Source organism: Coregonus lavaretus, assembly GCF_964263955.1.
Source record: "Coregonus lavaretus genome assembly, chromosome: 6".
NCBI lineage: Eukaryota > Metazoa > Chordata > Actinopteri > Salmoniformes > Salmonidae > Coregonus > Coregonus lavaretus.
The window spans coordinates 59,174,858-59,197,923 of NC_139993.1; the positions used below are offsets into that span (position 1 = coordinate 59,174,858).

The following is a 23,066-nucleotide window of genomic DNA, read 5'->3' on the forward strand; positions in this document are numbered from 1 at the left end:
CAAGCAACACTGAAGCGTGCATGAGAGCATCAGCTGTTCCGGATGACTATGTGATCACGCTCGCCGTAGCCGATGTGAGTAAGACTTTTAAGCAGGTCAACATTCACAAGGCCGCAGGGCCAGACGGATTACCAGGATGCGTACTCTGAGCATGCGCTGACCAACTGGCAAGTGTCTTCACTGACACTTTCAACCTGTCCCTGACTGAGTCTGTAATACCAACATGTTTCAAGCAGACCACCATAGTCCCTGTGCCCAAGAACACTAAGATAACCTGCCTAAATGACTACCGACCCCGTAGCACTCACGTCTGTAGCCATGAAGTGCTTTAAAAGGCTGGTCATGGCTCACATCAACACCATTATGCCAGAAACCCTAGACCCACTCCAATTTGCATACTGCCCCAACAGATCCACGGATGATGCAATCTCTATTGCACTCCACACTGCCCTTTCCCACCTGGATAAGCGGAACACCTACGTCAGAATGCTATTAACTGACTACAGCTCAGCGTTCAACACCATAGTGCCCTCAAAGCTCATCACTAAGCTAAGGACCCTGGGACTAAACACCTCCCTCTGCAACTGGATCCTGGACTTCCTGACGGGCCACCCTCAGGTGGTAAGGGTAGGTAACAACACATCTGCCACGCTGATCCTCAACATGACTGCATGGCCAGGCACGACTCCAACACCATCATTAAGTTTGCCGATGACACAACAGTGGTAGGCCTGATCACCGACAACGATGAGACAGCCTATAGGGAGGAGGTCAGAGACCTGGCCGTGTGGTGCCAGGATAACAGCCTCTCACTCAACTTGATCAAGAATGAGATGATTGTGGACTACAGGAGAAAAAAAAAAGTACTGAGCACGCCCCTATTCTCATCAACGAGGCTGTAGTGGAACAGGTTGAGAGCTTCAAGTTCCTTGGTGTCCACATCACCAACAAACTATCATGGTCCAAACACACCAAGACAGTCGTGAAGAGGGCACGACAAAGCCTATTACCCCTCAGGAGACTGAAACGATTTGCCATGGGTCCTCAGATCCTCAAAAATGTCTACAGCTGCACCATCGAGAGCATCCTGACTGGTTGCATCACTGCCTGGTATGGCAACTGCTCGGCCTCCGACCGCAAGGCACTACAGAGGGTAGTGCGTACGGCCCAGTACATCACTGGGGACAAGCTTCCTGCCATCCAGGACCTTTATACCAGGCGGTGTCAGAGGCCCTAAAAATTGTCAAAAACTCCAGCCACCCTAGTCATAGACTGTTCTCTCTGCTACCGCACGGCAAGCGGTACCGGAGCGCCAAGTCTAGGTCCAAAAGGCTTCTTAACAGCTTCTACCCCCAAGCCATAAGACTCCTGAACAGCTAATCATGGCTACCCGGACTATTTGCATTGTCCACCCCACCCCACCCCACCCCCTCTTTAACACTGCTGCTACTCTCTGTTTATTATCTATGCATAGTCACTTTAACTCTACCCACATGTACATATTACCTAAATTACCTTGACTAACCTGTGCCCCCGCACATTGACTCTGTTCCGGTTCCCCCTGTATATAGCCTCCCTACGGTTATTTTACTGTTGCTCTTTAATTATGTTATTTTTAACTTATCTATTTTTTACTTAACACTTATTTATCTTAAAACTGCATTGTTGGTTAAGGACTTGTAAGTAAGCATTTCACTGTAAGGTCTACACCTGTTGTATTCAGCGATTTGATTTACATCCTATCGAGCACTTCAAAAAAAAAAGAACGTAATAGAGTTATGTGTTGGACAACATTTATAGAAATCTTCCAAAAACAAACATAATTCATATTTTAGTCCTGTTTTATTGAAAAGCTTCTCCCCAAAACATCTTATTTTGTATATAACACATGCCCTTGACACCAGACCCCCTCTTCCTGCCTGCCACGAAAAAAAGCTGTTTTAATGTACACCCCTGCCATTATGTACATACAGTCCATCTTATACAGATACAGCTTTGCATATCCCAGTGTAAGTAACCAGGTTTTCACATATCCTGCTGATGATTGTCACAGATTTTGTTAATAGTAAATAACATCTATGGTTACCACAACAGAAAAAAGAAAAAATCAAATGAAGATAATATAGAAAAAAATGGTCTTAGAATGTTATCCCAAATTAAAACGACTTTACAAATTTGGAGAAAGAAAAACATTGTGTGGTCCATTCGCCTCTGAGGCATTTCTGTTTAAAATTTAAAACTTTAAAAATTTTAACTTATTTTGGACCAAGCACCAAATGCTCCGGTCACTTTCTTAAATAGGTCATTGGAATAAATCAGCAGGTCATAGTTGAATGTATTGCAGCTGGCAGCAGTATGCCTGATTTAAAGCTGGGAACAATCTTTACATCTATAGTATGGTTACAGGTTCTAGCATTTCAGCAGGAAGACAGTTCTAGGGTCAACCCATCCATAGGATCTTTCAAATCTGAATAGTGTTTACATCTTGTGACATCAGTAACAGACCATTTCAATGGCAGAAGAAGTATCGTACGAAACAGGAAACAAACAAGGTATCTAACATCTATAAATATGGCTTTTTTCCCTCAAACAACATGCAACTACTTTACACATACACACACTTACAATCTAGCCTTGTTAGAAGCGAAAAGGAAGCACTTTAGTCTTGTTTGGCTTTTTAAAAGCCCCTATTCCTGGATGCTCAAGGTTGATTGTCATAGGATCCTTGAAGAGGTTTCATATAGAGCTCAAAACATAATTTATGTCTCAGGTAAAATAGGGGAAATACTTCAGTTGAGGTACCTTCGTAACACCTACATAAACTATACATAACACCTGACATAGACAGTCGTCGACATTCATTAACCCCTGTTCCGCTTGGCATAAAACAGCATCACAGAGAGCACCTGGCTGAACCCCTACTGACTATCAGACAGTCTCCCCTCAACTAAAGTGTTCTCCCTATTTAACTAGAAACCTGAGATTATGTCCTGTGTTTCCCGTTTCAACAGGAAGTATCCTGTCTCCCAGTATTAGGAGGAAGTTGGAGCTGGTGCATCACGGAGGCTGCCTGTAGGGAGCGCGGTCTGTTAACCCCCTGGGTCAGACCCTGGGTATTAGGCCACGGGACCGTAGGAGTCCTGGGTGATGGAGCCTGGATCTGGGGTTTCACGATACCCCAACCAGCAGACTGGGTGAGCTCACAGAAGCCTCTTGGGTTTTCACCTGGGTGGAAGAGGCAAAAGGGGATGGAAGGGTCAGCATTCTTACAGTATATATATATATATATACACTGCTCAAAAAAATAAAGGGAACACTTAAACAACACATCCTAGATCTGAATGAATGAAATTATCTTATTAAATACTTACAGTGGGGGAAAAAAGTATTTAGTCAGCCACCAATTGTGCAAGTTCTCCCACTTAAAAAGATGAGAGAGGCCTGTAATTTTCATCATAGGTACACGTCAACTATGACAGACAAAATGAGATTTTTTCCCCCAGAAAATCACATTGTAGGATTTTTTATGAATTTATTTGCAAATTATGGTGGAAAATAAGTATTTGGTCAATAACAAAAGTTTCTCAATACTTTGTTATATACCCTTTGTTGGCAATGACACAGGTCAAACGTTTTCTGTAAGTCTTCACAAGGTTTTCACACACTGTTGCTGGTATTTTGAAAAACAGCCCCAAAGCATGATGTTTCCACCCCCATGCTCACCGTTCTTGTGATCATTTTGACCCCACGGGGTGAGATCTTGCGTGGAGCCCCAGATCAAGGGAGATTATCAGTGGTCTTGTATGTCTTCCATTTCCTAATAATTGCTCCCACAGTTGATTTCTTCAAACCAAGCTGCTTACCTATTGCAGATTCAGTCTTCCCAGCCTGGTGCAGGTCTACAATTTTGTTTCTGGTGTCCTTTGACAGCTCTTTGATCTTGGCCATAGTGGAGTTTGGAGTGTGACTGTTTGAGGTTGTGGACAGGTGTCTTTTATACTGATAACAAGTTCAAACAGGTGCCATTAATACAGGTAACGAGTGGAGGACAGAGGAGCCTCTTAAAGAAGAAGTTACAGCTCTGTGAGAGCCAGAAATCTTGCCTGTTTGTAGGTGACCAAATACTTATTTTCCACCATAATTTGCAAATAAATTCATTAAAAATCCTACAATGTGATTTTCTGGATTTTTTTTCCTCATTTTGTCTGTCATAGTTGACGTGTACCTATGATGAAAATTACAGGCCTCGCTCATCTTTTTAAGTGGGAGAACTTGCACAATTGGTGGCTGACTAAATACTTGTTTTCCCCACTGTATTTCTTTACATAGTTGAATGTGCTGACAACAAAATCACACAAAAATTTTCAATGGAAATCAAATGTATCAACCCATGGAGGTCTGGATTTGGAGTCACCCTCAAAATTAAAGTGGAAAACCACACTACAGGCTGATCCATCTTTGATGTAATGTCCTTAAAACAAGTCAAAATGAGGCTCAGTAGTGTGTGTGGCCTCCATGTGCTGTATGACCTCCCTACAATGCCTGGGCATGCTCCCAATGAGGGATCTCCTCCCAGACCTGGACTAAAGCATCCGCCAACTCCTGGACAGTCTGTGGTGCAACGTGGCGTTGGTGGATGGCGCGAGACATGATGTCCCAGATGTGCTCAATTGGATTCAGGTCTGGGGAACGGGCGGGCCAGTCCATAGCATCAATGCCTTCTTCTTGCAGGAACTGCTGACACACTCCAGCCACATGAGGTCTAGCATTGTCTTGCATTAGGAGGAACCCAGGGCCAACCACACCAGCATATGGTCTCACAAGGGGTCTGAGGATCTCATCTCGGTACCTAATGGCAGTCAGGCTACCTCTGGCGAGCACATGGAGGGCTGTGCGGCCCCCCAAAGAAATGCCACCCCACACCATGACTGACCCACCGCCAAACCGGTCATGCTGGAGGATGTTGCAGGCAGCAGAACGTTCTCCACATGTGCTCAGTGTGAACCTGCTTTCATCTGTGAAGAGCACAGGGCGCCAGTGGCGAATTTGCCAATCTTGGTGTTCTTTGGCAAATGCCAAACGTCCTGCACGGTGTTGGGCTGTAAGCACAATCCCCACCTGTGGACGTCGAGCCCTCATACCACCCTCATGGAGTCTGTTTCTGACCGTTTGAGCAGACACATGCACATTTGTGGCCTGCTGGAGGTCATTTTGCAGGGCTCTGGCAGTGCTCCTCCTGCTCCTCCTTGCACAAAATGCGGAGGTAGCGGTCCTGCTGCTGGGTTGTTGCCATCCTACGACCTCCTCCACGTCTCCTGATGTACTGGCCTGTCTCCTGGTAGCGCCTCCATGCTCTGGACACTACGCTGACAGACACAGCAAACCTTCTTGCCACAGCTCGCATTGATGTGCCATCCTGGATGAGCTGCACTACCTGAGCCACTTGTGTGGGTTGTAGACTCTGTCTCATGCTACCACTAGAGTGAAAGCACCACCAGCATTCAAAAGTGACCAAAACATCAGCCAGGAAGCATAGGAACTGAGAAGTGGTCTGTGGTCACCACCTGCAGAACCACTTCTTTATTGGGGGTGTCTTGCTAATTGCCTATAATTTCCACCTGTTGTCTATTCCATTTGCACAACAGCATGTGAAATTTATTGTCAAGTGGACAGTTTGATTTCACAGAAGTGTGATTGACTTGGAGTTACATTGTGTTGTTTAAGTGTTCCCTTTATTTTTTTGAGCAGTATATATATATATATATATATATATATATATATATATATATACAGTGGGGGAAAAAAGTATTTAGTCAGCCACCAATTGTGCAAGTTCTCCCACTTAAAAAGATGAGAGAGGCCTGTAATTTTCATCATAGGTACATGTCAACTATGACAGACAAAATGAGAAAATAAATTCCAGAAAATCACATTGTAGGATTTTTAATGAATTTATTTGCAAATTATGGTGGAAAATAAGTATTTGGTCAATAACAAAAGTTTCTCAATACTTTGTTATATACCCTTTTTTGGAAATGACACAGGTCAAACGTTTTCTGTAAGTCTTCACAAGGTTTTCACACACTGTTGCTGGTATTTTGGCCCATTCCTCCATGCAGATCTCCTCTAGAGCAGTGATGTTTTGGTGCTGTCGCTGGGCAACACGGACTTTCAATTCCCTCCAAAGATTTTCTATGGGGTTGAGATCTGGAGACTGGCTAGGCCACTCCAGGACCTTGAAATGCTTCTTACGAAGCCACTCCATCGTTGCCCGGGCGGTGTGTTTGGGATCATTGTCATGAAGAAAGACCCAGCCACGTTTCATCTTCAATGCCCTTGCTGATGGAAGGAGGTTTTCACTCAAAATCTCATGATACATGGCCCCATTCATTCTTTCCTTTACACGGATCAGTCGTCCTGGTCCCTTTGCAGAAAAACAGCCCCAAAGCATGATGTTTCCACCCCCATGCTTCACAGTAGGTATGGTGTTCTTTGGATGCAACTCAGCATTCTTTGTCCTCCAAACACGACGAGTTGAGTTTTTACCAAAAAGTTATATTTTGGTTTCATCTGACCATATGACATTCTCCCAATCCTCTTCTGGATCATCCAAATGCACTCTAGCAAACTTCAGACGGGCCTGGACATGTACTGGCTTAAGCAGGGGGACACGTCTGGCACTGCAGGATTTGAGTCCCTGGCGGCGTAGTGTGTTACTGATGGTAGGCTTTGTTACTTTGGTCCCAGCTCTCTGCAGGTCATTCACAAGGTCCCCCCGTGTGGTTCTGGGATTTTTGCTCACCGTTCTTGTGATCATTTTGACCCCACGGGGTGAGATCTTGCGTGGAGCCCCAGATCGAGGGAGATTATCAGTGGTCTTGTATGTCTTCCATTTCCTAATAATTGCTCCCACAGTTGATTTCTTCAAACCAAGCTGCTTACCTATTGCAGATTCAGTCTTCCCAGCCTGGTGCAGGTCTACAATTTTGTTTCTGGTGTCCTTTGACAGCTCTTTGGTCTTGGCCATAGTGGAGTTTGGAGTGTGACTGTTTGAGGTTGTGGACAGGTGTCTTTTATACTGATAACAAGTTCAAACAGGTGCCATTAATACAGGTAACGAGTGGAGGACAGAGGAGCCTCTTAAAGAAGAAGTTACAGGTCTGTGAGAGCCAGAAATCTTGCTTGTTAGTAGGTGACCAAATACTTATTTTCCACCATAATTTGCAAATAAATTCATAAAAAATCCTACAATGTGATTTTCTGGAAAACATTTTCTCAATTTGTCTGTCATAGTTGACGTGTACCTATGATGAAAATTACAGGCCTCTCTCATCTTTTTAAGTGGGAGAACTTGCACAATTGGTGGCTGACTAAATACTTTTTTTCCCCACTGTATATATAAATACAGTGAGGGAAAAAAGTATTTGATCCCCTGCTGATTTTGTACGTTTGCCCACTGACAAAGACATGATCAGTCTATAATTTTAATAGTAGGTTTATTTGAACAGTGAGAGACAGAATAACAACAACAAAATCCAGAAAAATGCATGTCAAAAATGTTATAAATTGATTTGCATTTTAATGAGGGAAATAAGTATTTGACCCCTCTGCAAAACATGACTTAGTACTTGGTGGCAAAACCCTTGTTGGCAATCACAGAGGTCAGACATTTCTTGTAGTTGGCCACCAGGTTTGCACACATCTCAGGAGGGATTTCGTTCCACTCCTCTTTGCAGATCTTCTCCAAGTCATTAAGGTTTCGAGGCTGACGTTTGGCAACTCGAACCTTCAGCTCCCTCCACAGATTTTCTATGGGATTAAGGTCTGGAGACTGACTAGGCCACTCCAGGACCTTAATGTGCTTCTTGAGCCACTCCTTTGTTTCCTTCGCCGTGTGTTTTGGGTCATTGTCATGCTGGAATACCCATCCACGACCCATTTTCAATGCCCTGGCTGAGGGAAGGAGGCTCTCACCCAAGATTTGACGGTACATGGCCCTGTCCATTGTCCCTTTGATGCGGTGAAGTTGTGCTGTCCCCTTAGCAGAAAAACACCCCCAAAGCATAATGTTTCCACCTCCATGGTTGACGGTGAGGATGGTGTTCTTGGGGTCATAGGCAGCATTCCTCCTCCTCCAAACACGGCGAGTTGAGTTGATGCCAAAGAGCTCGATTTTGGTCTCATCTGACCACAACACTTTCACCCAGTTCTCCTCTGAATCATTCAGATGTTCATTGGCAAACTTCAGACGGCCCTGTATATGTGCTTTCTTGAGCAGGGGGACCTTGCGGGCGCTGCAGGATTTCAGCCCTTCACGGCGTAGTGTGTTACCAATAGTTTTCTTGGTGACTATGGTCCCAGCTGCCTTGAGATCATTGATAAGATCCTCCCGTGTAGTTCTGGGCTGATTCCTCACCGTTCTCATGATCATTGCAACTCCACGAGGTGAGATCTTGCATGGAGCCCCAGGCCGAGGGAGATTGACAGTTATTTTGTGTTTCTTCCATTTGCGAATAATTGCACCAACTGTTGTCATCTTCTCACCAAGCTGCTTGGCGATGGTCTTGTAGCCCATTCCAGCCATGTGTAGGTCTACAATCTTGTCCCTGACATCCTTGGAGAGCTCTTTGGTCTTGGCCATGGTGGAGAGTTTGGAATCTGATTGATTGATTGCTTCTGTGGACAGGTGTCTTTTATACAGGTAAACTGAAATTAGGAGCACTCCCTTTAAGAGTGTGCTCCTAATCTCAGCTCGTTACCTGTATAAAAGACACCTGGGAGCCAGAAATCTTTCTGATTGAGAGGGGGTCAAATACTTATTTCCCTCATTAAAATGCAAATCAATTCATAACATTTTTTAAATGCGTTTTTCTGGATTTTTTTGTTGTTATTCTGTCTCTCACTGTTCAAATAAACCTACCATTAAATAATAGACTGATCATTTCTTTGTCAGTGGGCAAACGTACAAAATCAGCAGGGGATCAAATACTTTTTTCTCTCACTGTATATATATATATATATTACCAGTCAAAAGTTTGGACACACCTACTCATTCAAGAGTTGCTTTATTTTTACTATTTTTTACATTGTAGAATAATAGTGAAGACATCAAAACTATGAAATAACACATATGGAATCATGTAGTAACCAAAAAAAGTGTTAAGCAAATCAAAATATATTTTATATTTGAGATTCTTCAAAGTAGCCACCCTTTGCCTTGATGACAGCTTTGCACACTCTTGGCATTCTAACATATCTCATGTTACTATGTAATGTCATGACTTGTCATGCTGATTCATTGCGCTATCTGACCTAAGACAATGAAAACACTCCTTCAAAGATTACCTCAAATTGTCTTCACATGCTTATTTATTTCCTCTCTAACCTAAACAGAGTCAATTTAGCACACACACACACACACACACCTAGACACACTAGCAAATTCAAGTAGAGTCACTCAAATCTGCTGATGGTAGCCCTACAACAAGTATGATACAAATAAGGAGGTGTTAGAAAATGTTATATGTACAATGGTATTACAAAACAAAACTTTAACCAAGTGATCGTGTCAAAGAGGGGATCATGCACTGCTGTTTAATGCCAATAGGTGGCCTCCTACTCAATGAAGGATGGTGGTTAAAGGCCCAGTGCAGTCAAAATGCAGTTTTTGTACAACAGCTGAAGAAGCGAGCACTGTAAAAGTGTGCAAAAATGTGATCAGTGTTATTTCACACAGGGCCTTCTAATCAGCAGTTTTTAAATGGGTGGAGTTTTGGCTTGCCTGGTGATATCACCAGGCTGTCTAAGTTAATATTCAAATCACAAAGAAAGTTACAAACCTCTCTGCCAATAACAGGTAGTTTTCAGGTTACATATCCCTCCCAATAGACCCCTCCAATTAGGCCCCTCATTCAGACCACTCCCAGACAGTTCTAGCAAAATTCATGCTTGAGAAATTGTTTTTTGCTAAAAAGCTACTTTTGTTTCTTTTTGACAATTTTAATGGAAAACAATTATAGTAAGGTACTTAATTGTCACTCAGAAATGATTTGATATTGAGATAAAAACAGCTGCATTGGGCCTTTAAAAAATAGGCAGGGTGGATTACAGGATGCAGATGCTGGAACACTGACAGGCACAGCATGACAGGGAACCGTACCTTTACCAACCCAGTGATGGGAGGAAGAGGGGGTGGGGAAAGAAGTGAGGCCAAGGGAGGACATTCTCTGCTCGTTCTCCTGGAATAACTCAAGGAAGAGCGAGAGAGGGAGCGAAATAGAGGTAGATGGAGAGAGCACATGTGAGAGAGGAGGCCGGGTGAGATGGAGAAAGGGGGAGAGCAGATGGAATACCTAACAGGGATTTTTCTCAAGAAGTAGAATAACAGCATTAAGAGGGTGTGACTTATAGAGGGTGTGAGTCAGATAAGTCAGATCCTGTAAAAAGGGTGAGCTCACCTCTAAGTTTGTCCGTGCCTTCTTCAAGACATCCTTTGTTCTTGACACTGTAAACAATCAGAAACAAAACCGTTGTGATTCATCTGTGACTATCACCCATCACTTCAACACACATACAAACACAAAAGTGAGTCATTAATTCCCAAGGCCCTCACACAATCTGTGCTGAGGGACACACACACACACACACACACACAGAGAGAGACAGAAAGGAAAAGGCCTTGCTCTGCTCCTTCAGTCCTTACATAACCCCAGGTGTCACCACAGCATCAGTGTGCAGTATGGGAGTTACAGAGAGGGGAGGAATGAGGGGGAGAAATGATGAACAAAGGAATGAACAAAAGGGAAGATACATGACTGGGCATATAAGGAGAAGACAGGACAGGGGGAGAGAACGAAGAACACAGAGCAGGGAAAGGAAGGAGGGGAGAGGTAAATAAAGGAGAAAATATATTTAGGACCAAGAGGAGGAGAGTGATAGGAGTCACTTACGTTGACTGACGATGAAGTGTTCCATGCTGTCTTTGGTGCGGTTGGAGCTCTTCAGTCTCTCCATGGCGTCCTTTAGAGCCTCCTCCTGCTCCGAGATCCGCTGATGCATCGAGTGGACCTCCTTTAGAGACAGCTCCTGGACACACACACAGACAGATAAAACACACCGTCACACTTCAGAAAGTCCACCTAGTGACAAATTCATTTAAAAAGTCACCACTAAAGCATACATACACTCTCAAACATGATAGGTGAATTCACACACACACAACACGATAACAGCATAAGAAAATACCCTTCATTTAACTCTTACAAACAAACAAAGAGTATGGGATTCTGACCTTCTTGGTGCTCTGAGTAGACCCCTCACTACTGGGCAGTGCTGCCCTCCAGAACATTCTGAGCAGGGAGCTGGCATCCTCAAGGATCTGCCTCAGGGTCTTAGTGCTAGTCAACAGACGCCTCACACAGCCAGGGTCCACAGGCTGGCACACGGAGAGAGAGAGATCCACAGAGACAGTTAGACTAAACTAATCTAACTAAAACACAGGTAAACAATACAAAAGTTGAACATATTTTCAGCTCAACTAGCTATACTGTATGCCACACTACTAGGATGAAGCATGAGTTTAATTTAAACCAAGGATCTAAAAGTTACTGTCGAGCATCATTAACTCCTCTGTAAGGTGTCTGTGAATCCTCTAACCTCTAACTCAGTGGTTTTTAACCCTTTTCCTCGGTTTCACAATTTTGTTGTAGCCTTGAACTAGCTCACCTGATTCACCAAGTCAATGGCTTGATGATTAGTTGACAAGTTGAATCAAGTGTGCTGGCATTGGAATAGTTAAAATACATGGAACGGCTGGGGGTCCCCGAGGAGAGGTTTGAAAACCCCTGGACTAACTGACCCCTCTCACCTTGTCCAGGCTGAGCTCCAGCAGGGCGTGGTTGGTGGTGGCCTGGAGGGCAGCCTCCATCTTGCCGATGAGGACACGCCCCTCCAGGATCTGCTGCTGCAGGGCGCTGAAGTCATCCACGTTGCCCACAGCGTGGCGGCCATTACGGTTTGCGAAGGAGCCGTCTGGAGCCTGGCCCTCCAGAGAAGAGTCAACCTCCTGGGGTTCCAGTGCGGGGGAGAGAGGGGAAGCAGGGTTGAAGAGTCCAGTGTCTCGGACAGGGGGAGAGAGAGCAGGGTCTGTGAGCAGGAGAGGAAGATTGGGGAATGAGTGTTAGATACGGGTCAATCTCAAATGGCATGGTGTCCTATTCCCTATAAAGTGCACAACTTTTGTCCAAGGCTCTGGGCAAAAGTAGTGCACTATATTTTTATTTTATTTAACTAGGCAAGTCTGTTAAGAACAAATTCTTATTTACAATGACGGCCTACACCGGCCAAACCCGGACGACACTGGACCTATGGGACTCCCAATCACGACCGGTTGTGATACAGCCTGGAATCGAACCAGGGGGTCTGTAGTGACGCCTCAAGCACTGAGATGCAGTGCCTTAGACCGCTGCGCCACTCGGGAGTCCATAGGGAATACAGTGCAATTTCAGACACATTCTTACAAAGTTCTGTGTCAGTATAAATGTGGTTCAATCAGTGGTAACGTGTTAACCCTATCCCAGAATGCTTTCCAGTGTGGCGCTCTCTCACCGTGGAAGAGCTGTATCCTGGCTCCAGGAGGGCGTGTCCCAGAAGTCAACTGCTGCCCCAGCTGAACATGCAGGTCCCTGTGGTCAAAGGGCGCAGACTCCCATGAGTGTGACCCCTCACCTGTGTGTGTGTTCTTGGGGACACCACACACTCTGTGGTATATCTGGAGGTCATACTGTAGAGAGTGGGCCAGGCCACGGCTCTCACACAACTGCTGCTGCAGGACATTCACATCGTGCTGCAACCTAGACACACACACACACACAACACAGTTCCACACATGTAACAAAACAATAATCACACAACAGAGATGCACACACACACACGCACGCATGCATGAACACAGACACACACAGACACTCCTCCTACCTGTTGATGGCCTCCTGGTTGCTCTGCCTGTCCTGTTTCAGCTGAGTGATCTCCAGGGTCTGAGCCTTTGTCTGCGTCTGCAGCCTCCTGCCCTGCTCCGCCCACCGCTCTGTCTCTAACTCCGCCTCCTTCACACGGGCACGCCCCAACAGCACCGCCTCCCGCAGCTGATCCACCTCCTTACTGCCTTCTGGGGAAGAGTACAGAGGAACTCAGATAAAGACAGAAATGACTAGGAATAATATGGTTACGTGATAATGCCCGAGAAGCTGGAGTTTGGAGGATATATTGGCACGGGTGTTGTTTGTCTCGGGCCGGCAAACTGTGCCAATATATCCTCCAAACACCGGCTTCGAGGGCATTATCACTTTTATACAACGGTTACCAACAAAACATTTTTTTGATGAAATTATTCATACTATTTCATGCTTCCACAAGATATAGTCCCGACACAAATCTAGGGTTGCTACCCAAGCTTGCTGGTTGTTCGTTCTTTCGGTTCGGTTGCCAGAGACGCTACCCAGTCATTAAGTATTTTTGTTCTGTATCCAGTCGTTCGTTCTAAATGTTCTATTGCCATACTGGCTGGCAACGTTCTTATCCCTTGCTTGCTAGCTAGCCAACTAGGGCTAACTTACAGTCACGTCAAACAGTGTGGCCTCGCTTAAGCTGTTTTCTAGTGACATTTATTTGGATACATCCAGAACAATGAGCTAATGATCCGCAATTTCACCTGGAATAGAAAATGTGCTCTCTCGTCAGGACACTGTTGTTCAGAGGAGCTAGCCAACAACACAGCTAACACAATCACTTCAAACTGAAGCTGGAAAGACTGCAAACTAGCTGCATTATTATTATATTTATATTTATTTGTATATATCCATAAAAATTATGCAGATTCATGATTTCGACTGGCTGAGAAAAGCTGCCTGTCTGTCTCATCCCGACTCCCGACCCGTTCATTACTATGCGACAGCTGGAGATCAAATTTGAATATTAAAACAATGTTATCAGCGAGACAGACAGCAAAGTTTATACAAATCTCCGCTGTTGAAAACTAAATGCTAGTCTAAAGGAAATGTGAGATGATGTCTAGATGCTTTTTATAGTGGAGATCAAGTTTATAAATTGCCTGGCTGGGCTGATGAGACAGTGGATTGCGCAGTCAGATGGAACAGAGTAAATAGGCATTTTAACGTCATAGCTTTAGCCGGTGGTAACTTGTGGAATAGACACTGGCTGGAATGCGGTTTTAACCAATCAGCATTCAGGATTAGACCCACCCGTTGTATAATATAATGAGACTCAATAGTCCTCATTCTCTTCTCAGTGTGTGTAATATACAGTATGTCATTTAGCAGACGCTTTTATCCAAAGTGACTTACATTTTACGTATGGGTGGTCCTGGGAATCAAACCCATTGGTATTGCAAGCGTGATGCACTACCATCTGAGCTACAGAGCAGAAGTGTGTTGGGTAGTATATTAGGCAGCATTGAGAGTACTAGGAGCTAGGCGGTTGGTTACCTCTGCTGGCCTGTTGGAGTCGGGCCTGCAGGCTGAGGTTCTCCGCTTTCAGAACTTGGATCTCACTGGACAGCTGGCTGACAGAGTCCAAGCCCTGGATGTAGATGTTGGTGGGAGCACCTGAGGAAGAGAAGGAGGAAGAGAAGGAGGAGGAGGAGGAGGAGGAGGAAGAAGATGAGGAGGAGGAAGATGAGGAAGAGGAACAGTACATTTCACTAATGCCTTTTGACACAGTGACTGCCAACACTTACTTAGTACAGGTAGACAATTTGGGTGTGTAGAATATATGTTCCTGGTTTGAGACAGCAGGTGTGATGGTGGTCTAGTTAATACCTTTATCTCTGGCTTGGTTGGCCAGTCTATCCTCCAGCTGCTGTCGGAGGCGGTCGTTGGTCTGAATGGAATCCTCCAGGCGTTGACGTAGACTCCTGATCTCTCTCAGGTGCTCGTTCATCAGGTCAGAACCTGCACAGGAACACACAGCGTACACATCAAAATACTGTTTACATTTCACAACATAAAAAAACTTGTATAAAATACAGTTGAAGTCGGAAGTTTACACACAACTTAGCCAAATACATTTAAACTCAGTTTTTCACAATTCCTGACATTTAATCCTAGTAAGAATTCCCTGTCTTAGGTCAGTTAGGATCACCAATTTATATTAAGAATATAAAATATCAGAATAATAGTGGAGAGAATTAATTATTTCAGCTTTTATTTCTTTCATCACATTCCCAGTGGGTCAGAAGTTTACATACACTCAATTAGTATTTGATAGCATTGCCTTAAAATGTTTAACTTGGGTCAAACGTTTCGGGTAGCCTTCCACAAGCTTCCCACAATAAAATGGGTGAATTTTGGCCCATTCCTCCTGACAGAGCTGGTGTAACTGAGTCAGGTTTGTAGGCCTCCTTGCTCGCACACACTTTTTCAGTTACATTTACATTTACATTTTAGTCATTTAGCAGATGCTCTTATCCAGAGCGACTTACAGTTAGTGAATATATATATATTTTTTTTATACTGGCCCCCCGTGGGAATCGAACCCACAACCCTGGCGTTGCAAACGCCATGCTCTATCAACTGAGCTACATCCCTGCCGGCCATTCCCTCCCCTACCCTGGACGGCGCTGGGCCAATTGTGCGCCGCCCATGAGTCTCCCGGTCGCGGCCGGCGGCGACAGAGCCTGGATTCGAACCAGGATCTCTAGTGGCACAGTTAGCACTGCGATGCAGTGCCTTAGACCACTGCGCCACTCAGGAGTACAGTTCTGCCCACACATTTTCTATAGGGTTGAGGTCAGGGCTTAGTGATGGCCAGTCCAATACCTTGACTTTGTTGTCCTTAAGCCATAACTTTGGAAGTATGCTTGGGATTATTGTCCATTTGGAAGACCCATTTGCGACCAAGCTTTAACTTCCTGACTGATGTCTTGAGATGTTGCTTCAATATATCCACATAATTTTCCTTCCTCATGATGCCATCTATTTTGTGAAGTGCACCAGTCCCTCCTGCAGTAAAGCACCCCCACAGCATGATGCTGCCACCCCCGTGCTTCACGGTTGGGATGGTGTTGTTCGGCTTGCAAGCACCCCCTTTTTCCTCCAAACATAACGATGGTCATTATGGCCAAACAGTTCTATTTTTGTTTCATCAGACCAGAGGACATTTCTCCCAAAAGTACGATCTTTGTCCCCATGTGCAGTTGCAAAACGTAGTCTGGCTTTTTTATGGCGGTTTTGGAGCAGTGACTTCTTCCTTGCTGAGCGGCCTTTCAGGTTATGTCGATATAGGACTCGTTTTACTGTGGATATAGATACTTTTGTACCTGTTTCCTCCAGCATCTTCACAAGGTCCTTTGCTGTTGTTCTGGGATTGATTTGCACTTTTGGCACCAAAGTACGTTAATCTCTAGGAGACAGAATGCGTCCATCTCCTTCCTGAGCGGTATGACGGCTGAGTGGTCCCATGGTGTTTATACTTGCGTACTATTGTTTGTACAGATGAATGTGGTACCTTCAGGCGTTTGGAAATTGCTCCCAAGGATGAACCAGACTTGTGGAGGTCTACAATTTTTTTTCTGAGATCTTGGCTGATTTCTTTTGGTTTTCCAATGATGTCAACCAAAGAGGCACTGAGTTTGAAGGTAGGCCTTGAAATATATCCACAGGTACACCTCAAATTGACTCAAATGATTTCAATTAGCCTATCAGAAGCTTCTAAAGCCATGACATCATTTTTTTGTTTTGGCAAGTCGGTTAGGACATCTACTTTGTGCATGACACAAGTAGTAAAATAACAATAGGGAGGCTATATACAGGGGGTACCGGCACAGAGTCAATGTGCGGGGGCACCGGTTAGTCGAGGTAATCGAGGTAATATGTACATGTATTACGCATATCATCTGGGATATGCGTGGTACGATCTGTAAACTCATTACAGGTAGGACACACACACATACACACACATATAATCTCATTAAAACTCAAACATACACACACCTGTATGGCTGGTACCAGATTGGTACCCTGACGACCCTGATGACAAATCAGCAGCGCCAACTCTCACTGACCGAGCACCGTAGGCCATGTCCCACATTGCACTACTCTCCAGGAGACTGGCGCCTGCCTTCATGGCAGGGCTAGCGTTGAGGCTAGCGTTCAGACCAGCGGGGTGGAAGGTGTGGTAGGACAGAGGCTGGGGCAGGTAACTGGAGGGGTCTGTCTGGGGTTGGGGGTGGGGGTGAGCCGATATGGGGAAGCCACCAAACGGCTTGGCTGAAGGAACGGCAAAACCTGCAGTAAGAAATAGAGAAAAACCCAATGTTAGCGTGCCAGGCAGCTTGTTGTGAGATAGATGAGTCAGAGAGTCAGAGAGAGTCAGAACACTAACACAGCCTCAACAGAGAGTCAGAACACTAACACAGCCTTGCTCTTCCCTCTCGCTCTTCCCTCTTCCCTCCCTCTCTTCCCTCCCTCTCTTCCCTCCCTCTCTTCCCTCCCTCTCTCCCCTCCCTCTCTCCCCTCTCTCTCTTCCCTCCCTCTCTCCCCTCCCTCTCTTCCCTCTCCCCTCTCTCTTCCCCCCCTCTCTTCCCTCTCTCTCTTTCCTCTCTCGCTTTCCTCCCTCTCTTTCCCCCCTCTCTTTCCTCCCTCTCCTTCTCTCTTCCCTCCATGTTCCGAGAGCCTAGAGACAGCACTGTCACACGTCCTACCCCATTCAGATGAAGAGCGAGATGAGTGGTCGGTTAGCACGCACAAGTTAGCACGCACACTCACACATTTAATCACGCTAGTCTGGATCTCAACAGGACATTACACGTGCAGTCCGCTTGACATTACTGCCAGGCGACAGAGTTCAGAGGAACAACCTGATGGGTGGTGGGTTAGCATGCTAGTCTGGAAGAGGACATTACTGCCAGGACAGATTTCAGAGGAAGAATCTGATGGGCGGTGGGTTAGCATGCTAGTCTGGAGGAGGACATTACTGACAGGATAGATTTCAGAGGAAAAACCTGATGGGCGGTGGGTTAGCATGCTAGTCTGGAGAAGGAGATTACTGCCAGGAGACAGAGTTCAGAGCTTTGAATATGAAACTCACTTAGTGTACATACAGGTAATCAATGCAAACTTATGTGAGCTAATCAATGTATCTGGACCTTAAATCCTGTGTTCATATTGCCATTTCAACTACTAGTATCCCCATGCCAAATTACACTATTACTAATACAGGGTCCATTTTAGAGCGTATAACCTCATGTAATTACGTGATGTGTTTAAAGAGAGACTAATTTAGTCACTCCATGCTACACACACATGGGTGCAGAGTGACGCACGCTCAGTGTCTCCCAGCTGTCTCTGTAACATCTGCAGCTCCTGGTGAACCTCTGCCAGGGAGAAGGCCCCGGGCCTGCTTCCATGGTAACGGGGTCGCAGGGTTGCAGTCTGGGGGTCAAAGGGCAGGGGGGCTCTCTGAGAGGAGAGGTCGGGGTGGTAGAGGGGATGGGGATGGGGCTGGGGATGGGGATGGGACTGGGGCTGATGAGGGGTGGGGAGGGAACTGGACACTGGTCCACTATAGAGGCCTGGAGGTACGGAGGAGAAATACAGATGAGGACAGAGAGAAAGGAGAGGACAGAGAGAAGAAGAGAGGACAGAGAGAAGAAGAGAGGACAGAGAGAAGAGAGGACAGGGATACAGGAAGAGATATGAGGGAACAAAACACTTCAATGTCTGGACATGATATGACAAGAACAGTATGTGGATACAGTGAAACTCTCCCTGTCTGTCTGTCTGTCTGCCTACCTGTCTGTGTCTGTGTGTCCGCTGACCGCTGCAGGCTGGGACAGCTGATGGAAGACTGGTGTCCGTGGGATGAAGTGGTGGAAGGAGGGATGGAGGGGTGACGTGACATGGGGACACTGTTACAGTGAGAATCTGAAATGAAACAGAGATGAGGAATGAAAAAATGACAGATGAGTTGTTGTATGGATGTGCAGTCATCTGTGTGTGTGTGTGTGTGTGTGTGTGTGTGTGTGTGTGTGTGTGTGTGTGTGTGTGTGTGTGTGTGTGTGTGTGTGTGTGTGTGTGTGTGTGTGTGTGTGTGTGTGTGTGTGTGTGTGTGTGTGTGTGTGTGTGAGACCATTTGTGACCCGTTTCAGGAAGCTAGGCATATGTCGCACGTCACTACTTCACAGGAGAGGCATTTAAACTTAATTTTTTAATCAAAATGCGTTTTTGGGTGGAAATGCCATCTGGAACATGTGAACTTTCATGTGCCTAAATAACAAACTTGTATTCCATCTGTAAATACGAACAAAAAATGTAAATTATGAGCCTAGTTGGTTTAGCCACAGAAAAAGACAGGAATCTTCCCGCTAGCCATGATTGGCTAAGACAATGGATGGGCTGGACATGTCGGGAGATGAGTTTGTATTGGTCTGCCATGTAGCATGCTTCTATCTATAACGTGAGCTGCTCAGTATGTGTTGATAATCCTTTCTACTGCGGCTTTTTTGAAAGATATAACATTAGCCATCGAGAACTACAAAAGTTGTGCTACTTTTCTCAACAACATTGATGCCCTGAATTTAGAAGGTGCTATCGACAGATCAGTTGGAAAAAGTTGTGATGGGCTACTTTTTGCACACGCCATGGTCAGTGTGAACCAGAGTGTCTTGACACAACGCTGAACAAACAAGTTAAATAAAACAGAGTTAAATGGTTCCAGTCTGCCATGAAGCGTTCATCCATGTATACGGGAAAGAGTCTAGTTACATTTTCAGATATTATACGTTTCTAATTTTGTCAGAAAGTCATTTTCATTGCAAGTTAAAGCGTACTGTTCGCTAGCTAGCAAACATTAGCTTGCTGGCTCCCTGCTATCGTTACATGTATGACCTGTGTAGTAATATTATTCAAATCAGAAATCCATTTGGATTGCTAGTTATAGCCTAATGTTAGCTAGCTAGCTAACATTGAACCTAGTTGCAGATTCATACCTAGCTGCAGATTCATACTACAGCTATGACAATCAGTTTGTATTGTTAGTAGTATGAGTTGAGATTATGTCGGTTCATTGTTTAGCTAGCTAGCTAGCTACATGTTTAAACAAAAGACTCCACTGCACCAGATAACTACATGACCCATCAAGTTAGCCAGGTGTGTCTGGGGGTGATTACGGCCATCTATTGTATTTCATGAACATGTGTACATGTCTAGACAATAGTGACCCATCTACTTTGCTAGATGTGGCTGGGGGGTGGTTATAGCATAATGTCTGGGTAAGCGTCATCTAATAATTATCTGGACACTTTCTGTTTTTGATATTGCTACTATGCAAATATGCAAGTAACCATTTCACTGTACCGTTTACACCTTCTGTATCCTGTGCATGTGACAAATAAACTTAGATTTTATTTGATATAGTGTGTGTTTACCAGAGACGGTAATGTGAAAAACAACATGACCTGCACCAAAGTCAGATTAGGATATAGGCCAAGGACTAGATAAAGTGTAATTTTACGTGGAGTTTTTCCTTATTGTAGGCTACTACTTTTACAATTTTTAGTCTTGATATCTTTGGTTGTTTACTACACTAATTACTCTGTTTGAAAGTTGAGGAGGCTGAACCTCAGGAGGCTGAAGACATTCGGCTTGGCACCTAAAACCCTCACAAACTTTTACAGATGCACAATTGAGAGCATCCTGTCGGGCTGTATCACCACCTGGTACGGCAACTGCACCACCCACAACCGCATGGCTCTCCAGAGGGTGGTGCGGTCTGCCGAACGCATTACCGGGGGCAAACTACCCGCCCTCCAAGACACATACAGCACCCGATGTCACAGGAAGGCCAAAAAGATCATCAAGGACATCAACCACCCGAGCCACAGCCTGTTCACCCCGCTATCATCCAGAATGCAAGGTCAGTACAGGTGCATCAAAGCTGGGACCGAGAGAATGAAAAACAGCTTCTATCTTAAGGCCATCAGACTGTTAAATAGCCTTCACTAGCACATTAGAGGCTGCTGCTGCCTATTGAAATCACTGGCCACTTTAAGAAATGGAACACTAGTCACTTTAATAATGTTATCATATCTTGCACTACTCATCTCATATGTATATACTGCATTCTATTCTATAATATTCTACTGTATCTTAGTCCATGCCGCTCTGTCATTGCTTGTCCATATATGTGTATATTCTTAAATTCCATTCCTTACTAGTTTTGTTTGTATTGGGTATATGTTGTGAAATTGTTAGATATTACTGCACTGTCGGAGCTAGAAGCACAAGCTTTTCTCTACACCCGCAATAACATCTGCTAATCACGTGTATGTGACAAATAAAATTAGATTTGATTTGTTTAGCACATGGCCTCACATGTGAATCCTTAAAGAGATGGGTGGGGCTAAGGCTTAAGTGGGTGTGAACGATGCTGAATGGGTGTAGACAAAGAAGAGCTCTCCAGTAGGTGTACCAAAACATTCAAGGACCATTTTGTCAAACGTGGAGTTACAGGTTTATCAACTTTCAAAGCAGAATTACTTTCCTATTGATCCTTAACTGCGGTGTATGATATACTATTTTCTAGCTCTGAGTCTCTACTTTAATCCAATATAAAAAACACAATTTCAAATGTTGCTACATAGGACCGAATCCAGGTGGGTCACATTTACCTGTACTGGCTCTAGTGGAGGCACCTCTGTCCTTCTGGCCATACTCGCTGGCTGCGTCAATGTCTGAGCACAGCTCCAGGTCCTCATTGGTGGAGCCCTGCTCATCGGACACAAAGGAGATGTGATCTGATTGGTCGGTGGTGTCAGAGAGGGCGTGGCTACTGTATGGTGTGTCAGAACGAGGCTGATGCTGGGTGAGTTTGGCACGGAGAGACTCGATCACCTTATCCTTCTGTTGGAGCTCCTTACTCAGCCTGTACACAAACAAAGAGGGAGACACTCAGTGATCTTGTCCTTGCAAACGTATGACCATACACCTGCTCTCTAGGCTTTTCAGTAGCAGAGATGTCAAAATGTACAGTAAGCAGTTTCTGCATTGTCACACCACCACCGAATGCTAACAGATGCAGAAAACAAAGCATGATTAAGCTATTAGCTGTCCTGTTCTGTCCTGTACAGACAGAGAAAGAGGCTTGGTGATCTGATCCTTCCTGAAGCTGCTTACTGCCCACAGACACAGACAGACAGGGATCGACATAGACACAGAGACACAGACAGGCAGGGATCGACACAGACACAGAGACACAGACAGGCAGGGATCAGCACAGACACAGAGACACAGACAGGCAGGGATCAACACAGCCACAGAGACACAGACAGGCAGGGATCAGCACAGACACAGAGACACAGACAGGCAGGGATCAACACAGACACATACAGTAGGTGACCACTGACTGGCACATTAACTCAAGATCATATATGGTAAGTTTGGACACGAGACAAACATGTGCGATGCATACATGTAATCATAACAAAGAGAACGTGATAGACACACACACACACACACACACACACACACACACAGGCTATTCCCCCTCAGCTGAATGAATGAATTGATTGCAGCACCCTGAGTGAAGGTCAACTCACCAATCTAAACCTGTCCCAGGCTGATCCCTCTACACACATACACACACACACACACACCGGCTTCTCTTCTGAAGGACTTGCTGTATAGTACACAGTTAGCTATTACTATCACTCTCACTTTACTACAAAAATAAATGTATGCTTCTTTCTGCCTTACTTTTCCATCTGCCTGTGCAGGGCCCTTCTCTCTCTTTCAGTGTGTTTTCTATACAGGGCCAGTTCTCTCTCCTGGACCCGGCTCTCCCACAGAGAGAAGGAGAACAGAGAGTCTCTGTACAGAGGGCTGCTTTTAGACAGCATGGCCTTCCACAGGGGAGCCATGGGCCTGGGCCCCCTGCTCGCCTGGCAAGCCTTCCCCACCAAAGGCCCTCCTCCCTGGGCTAGAGAGCCGCCATCCTGGCCTCTCTGCTCCTCCTGCTCCTTCACACCAGGGAGACAGTCGTTGTCCTCGTCCTCG

At 45.2% G+C, this 23,066-nt stretch overlaps 1 protein-coding gene across 1 annotated transcript in view; it reads right to left on the reverse strand.

The window, feature by feature from the left end:
- Positions 1-1,772: 1,772 nt before the first annotated feature.
- The window catches only part of pde4dip (phosphodiesterase 4D interacting protein), a 116,521-nt gene continuing 95,227 nt past the window's right edge, over positions 1,773-23,066 (reverse strand). The window contains exons 28-39 of the mRNA XM_084164200.1: positions 21,683-21,936; positions 18,807-18,938; positions 17,007-17,300; positions 14,835-14,966; positions 14,502-14,621; positions 12,976-13,165; positions 12,607-12,851; positions 11,867-12,144; positions 11,291-11,434; positions 10,950-11,085; positions 10,458-10,504; positions 1,773-3,225 (exon numbers count right to left, since the gene is read on the reverse strand). Of these exons, the coding sequence (XP_084020326.1) occupies positions 3,169-3,225; positions 10,458-10,504; positions 10,950-11,085; positions 11,291-11,434; positions 11,867-12,144; positions 12,607-12,851; positions 12,976-13,165; positions 14,502-14,621; positions 14,835-14,966; positions 17,007-17,300; positions 18,807-18,938; positions 21,683-21,936 (2,029 nt within the window). The 3' untranslated portion in view covers positions 1,773-3,168. The remainder of the gene's footprint in view (positions 3,226-10,457; positions 10,505-10,949; positions 11,086-11,290; positions 11,435-11,866; positions 12,145-12,606; positions 12,852-12,975; positions 13,166-14,501; positions 14,622-14,834; positions 14,967-17,006; positions 17,301-18,806; positions 18,939-21,682; positions 21,937-23,066) is intronic.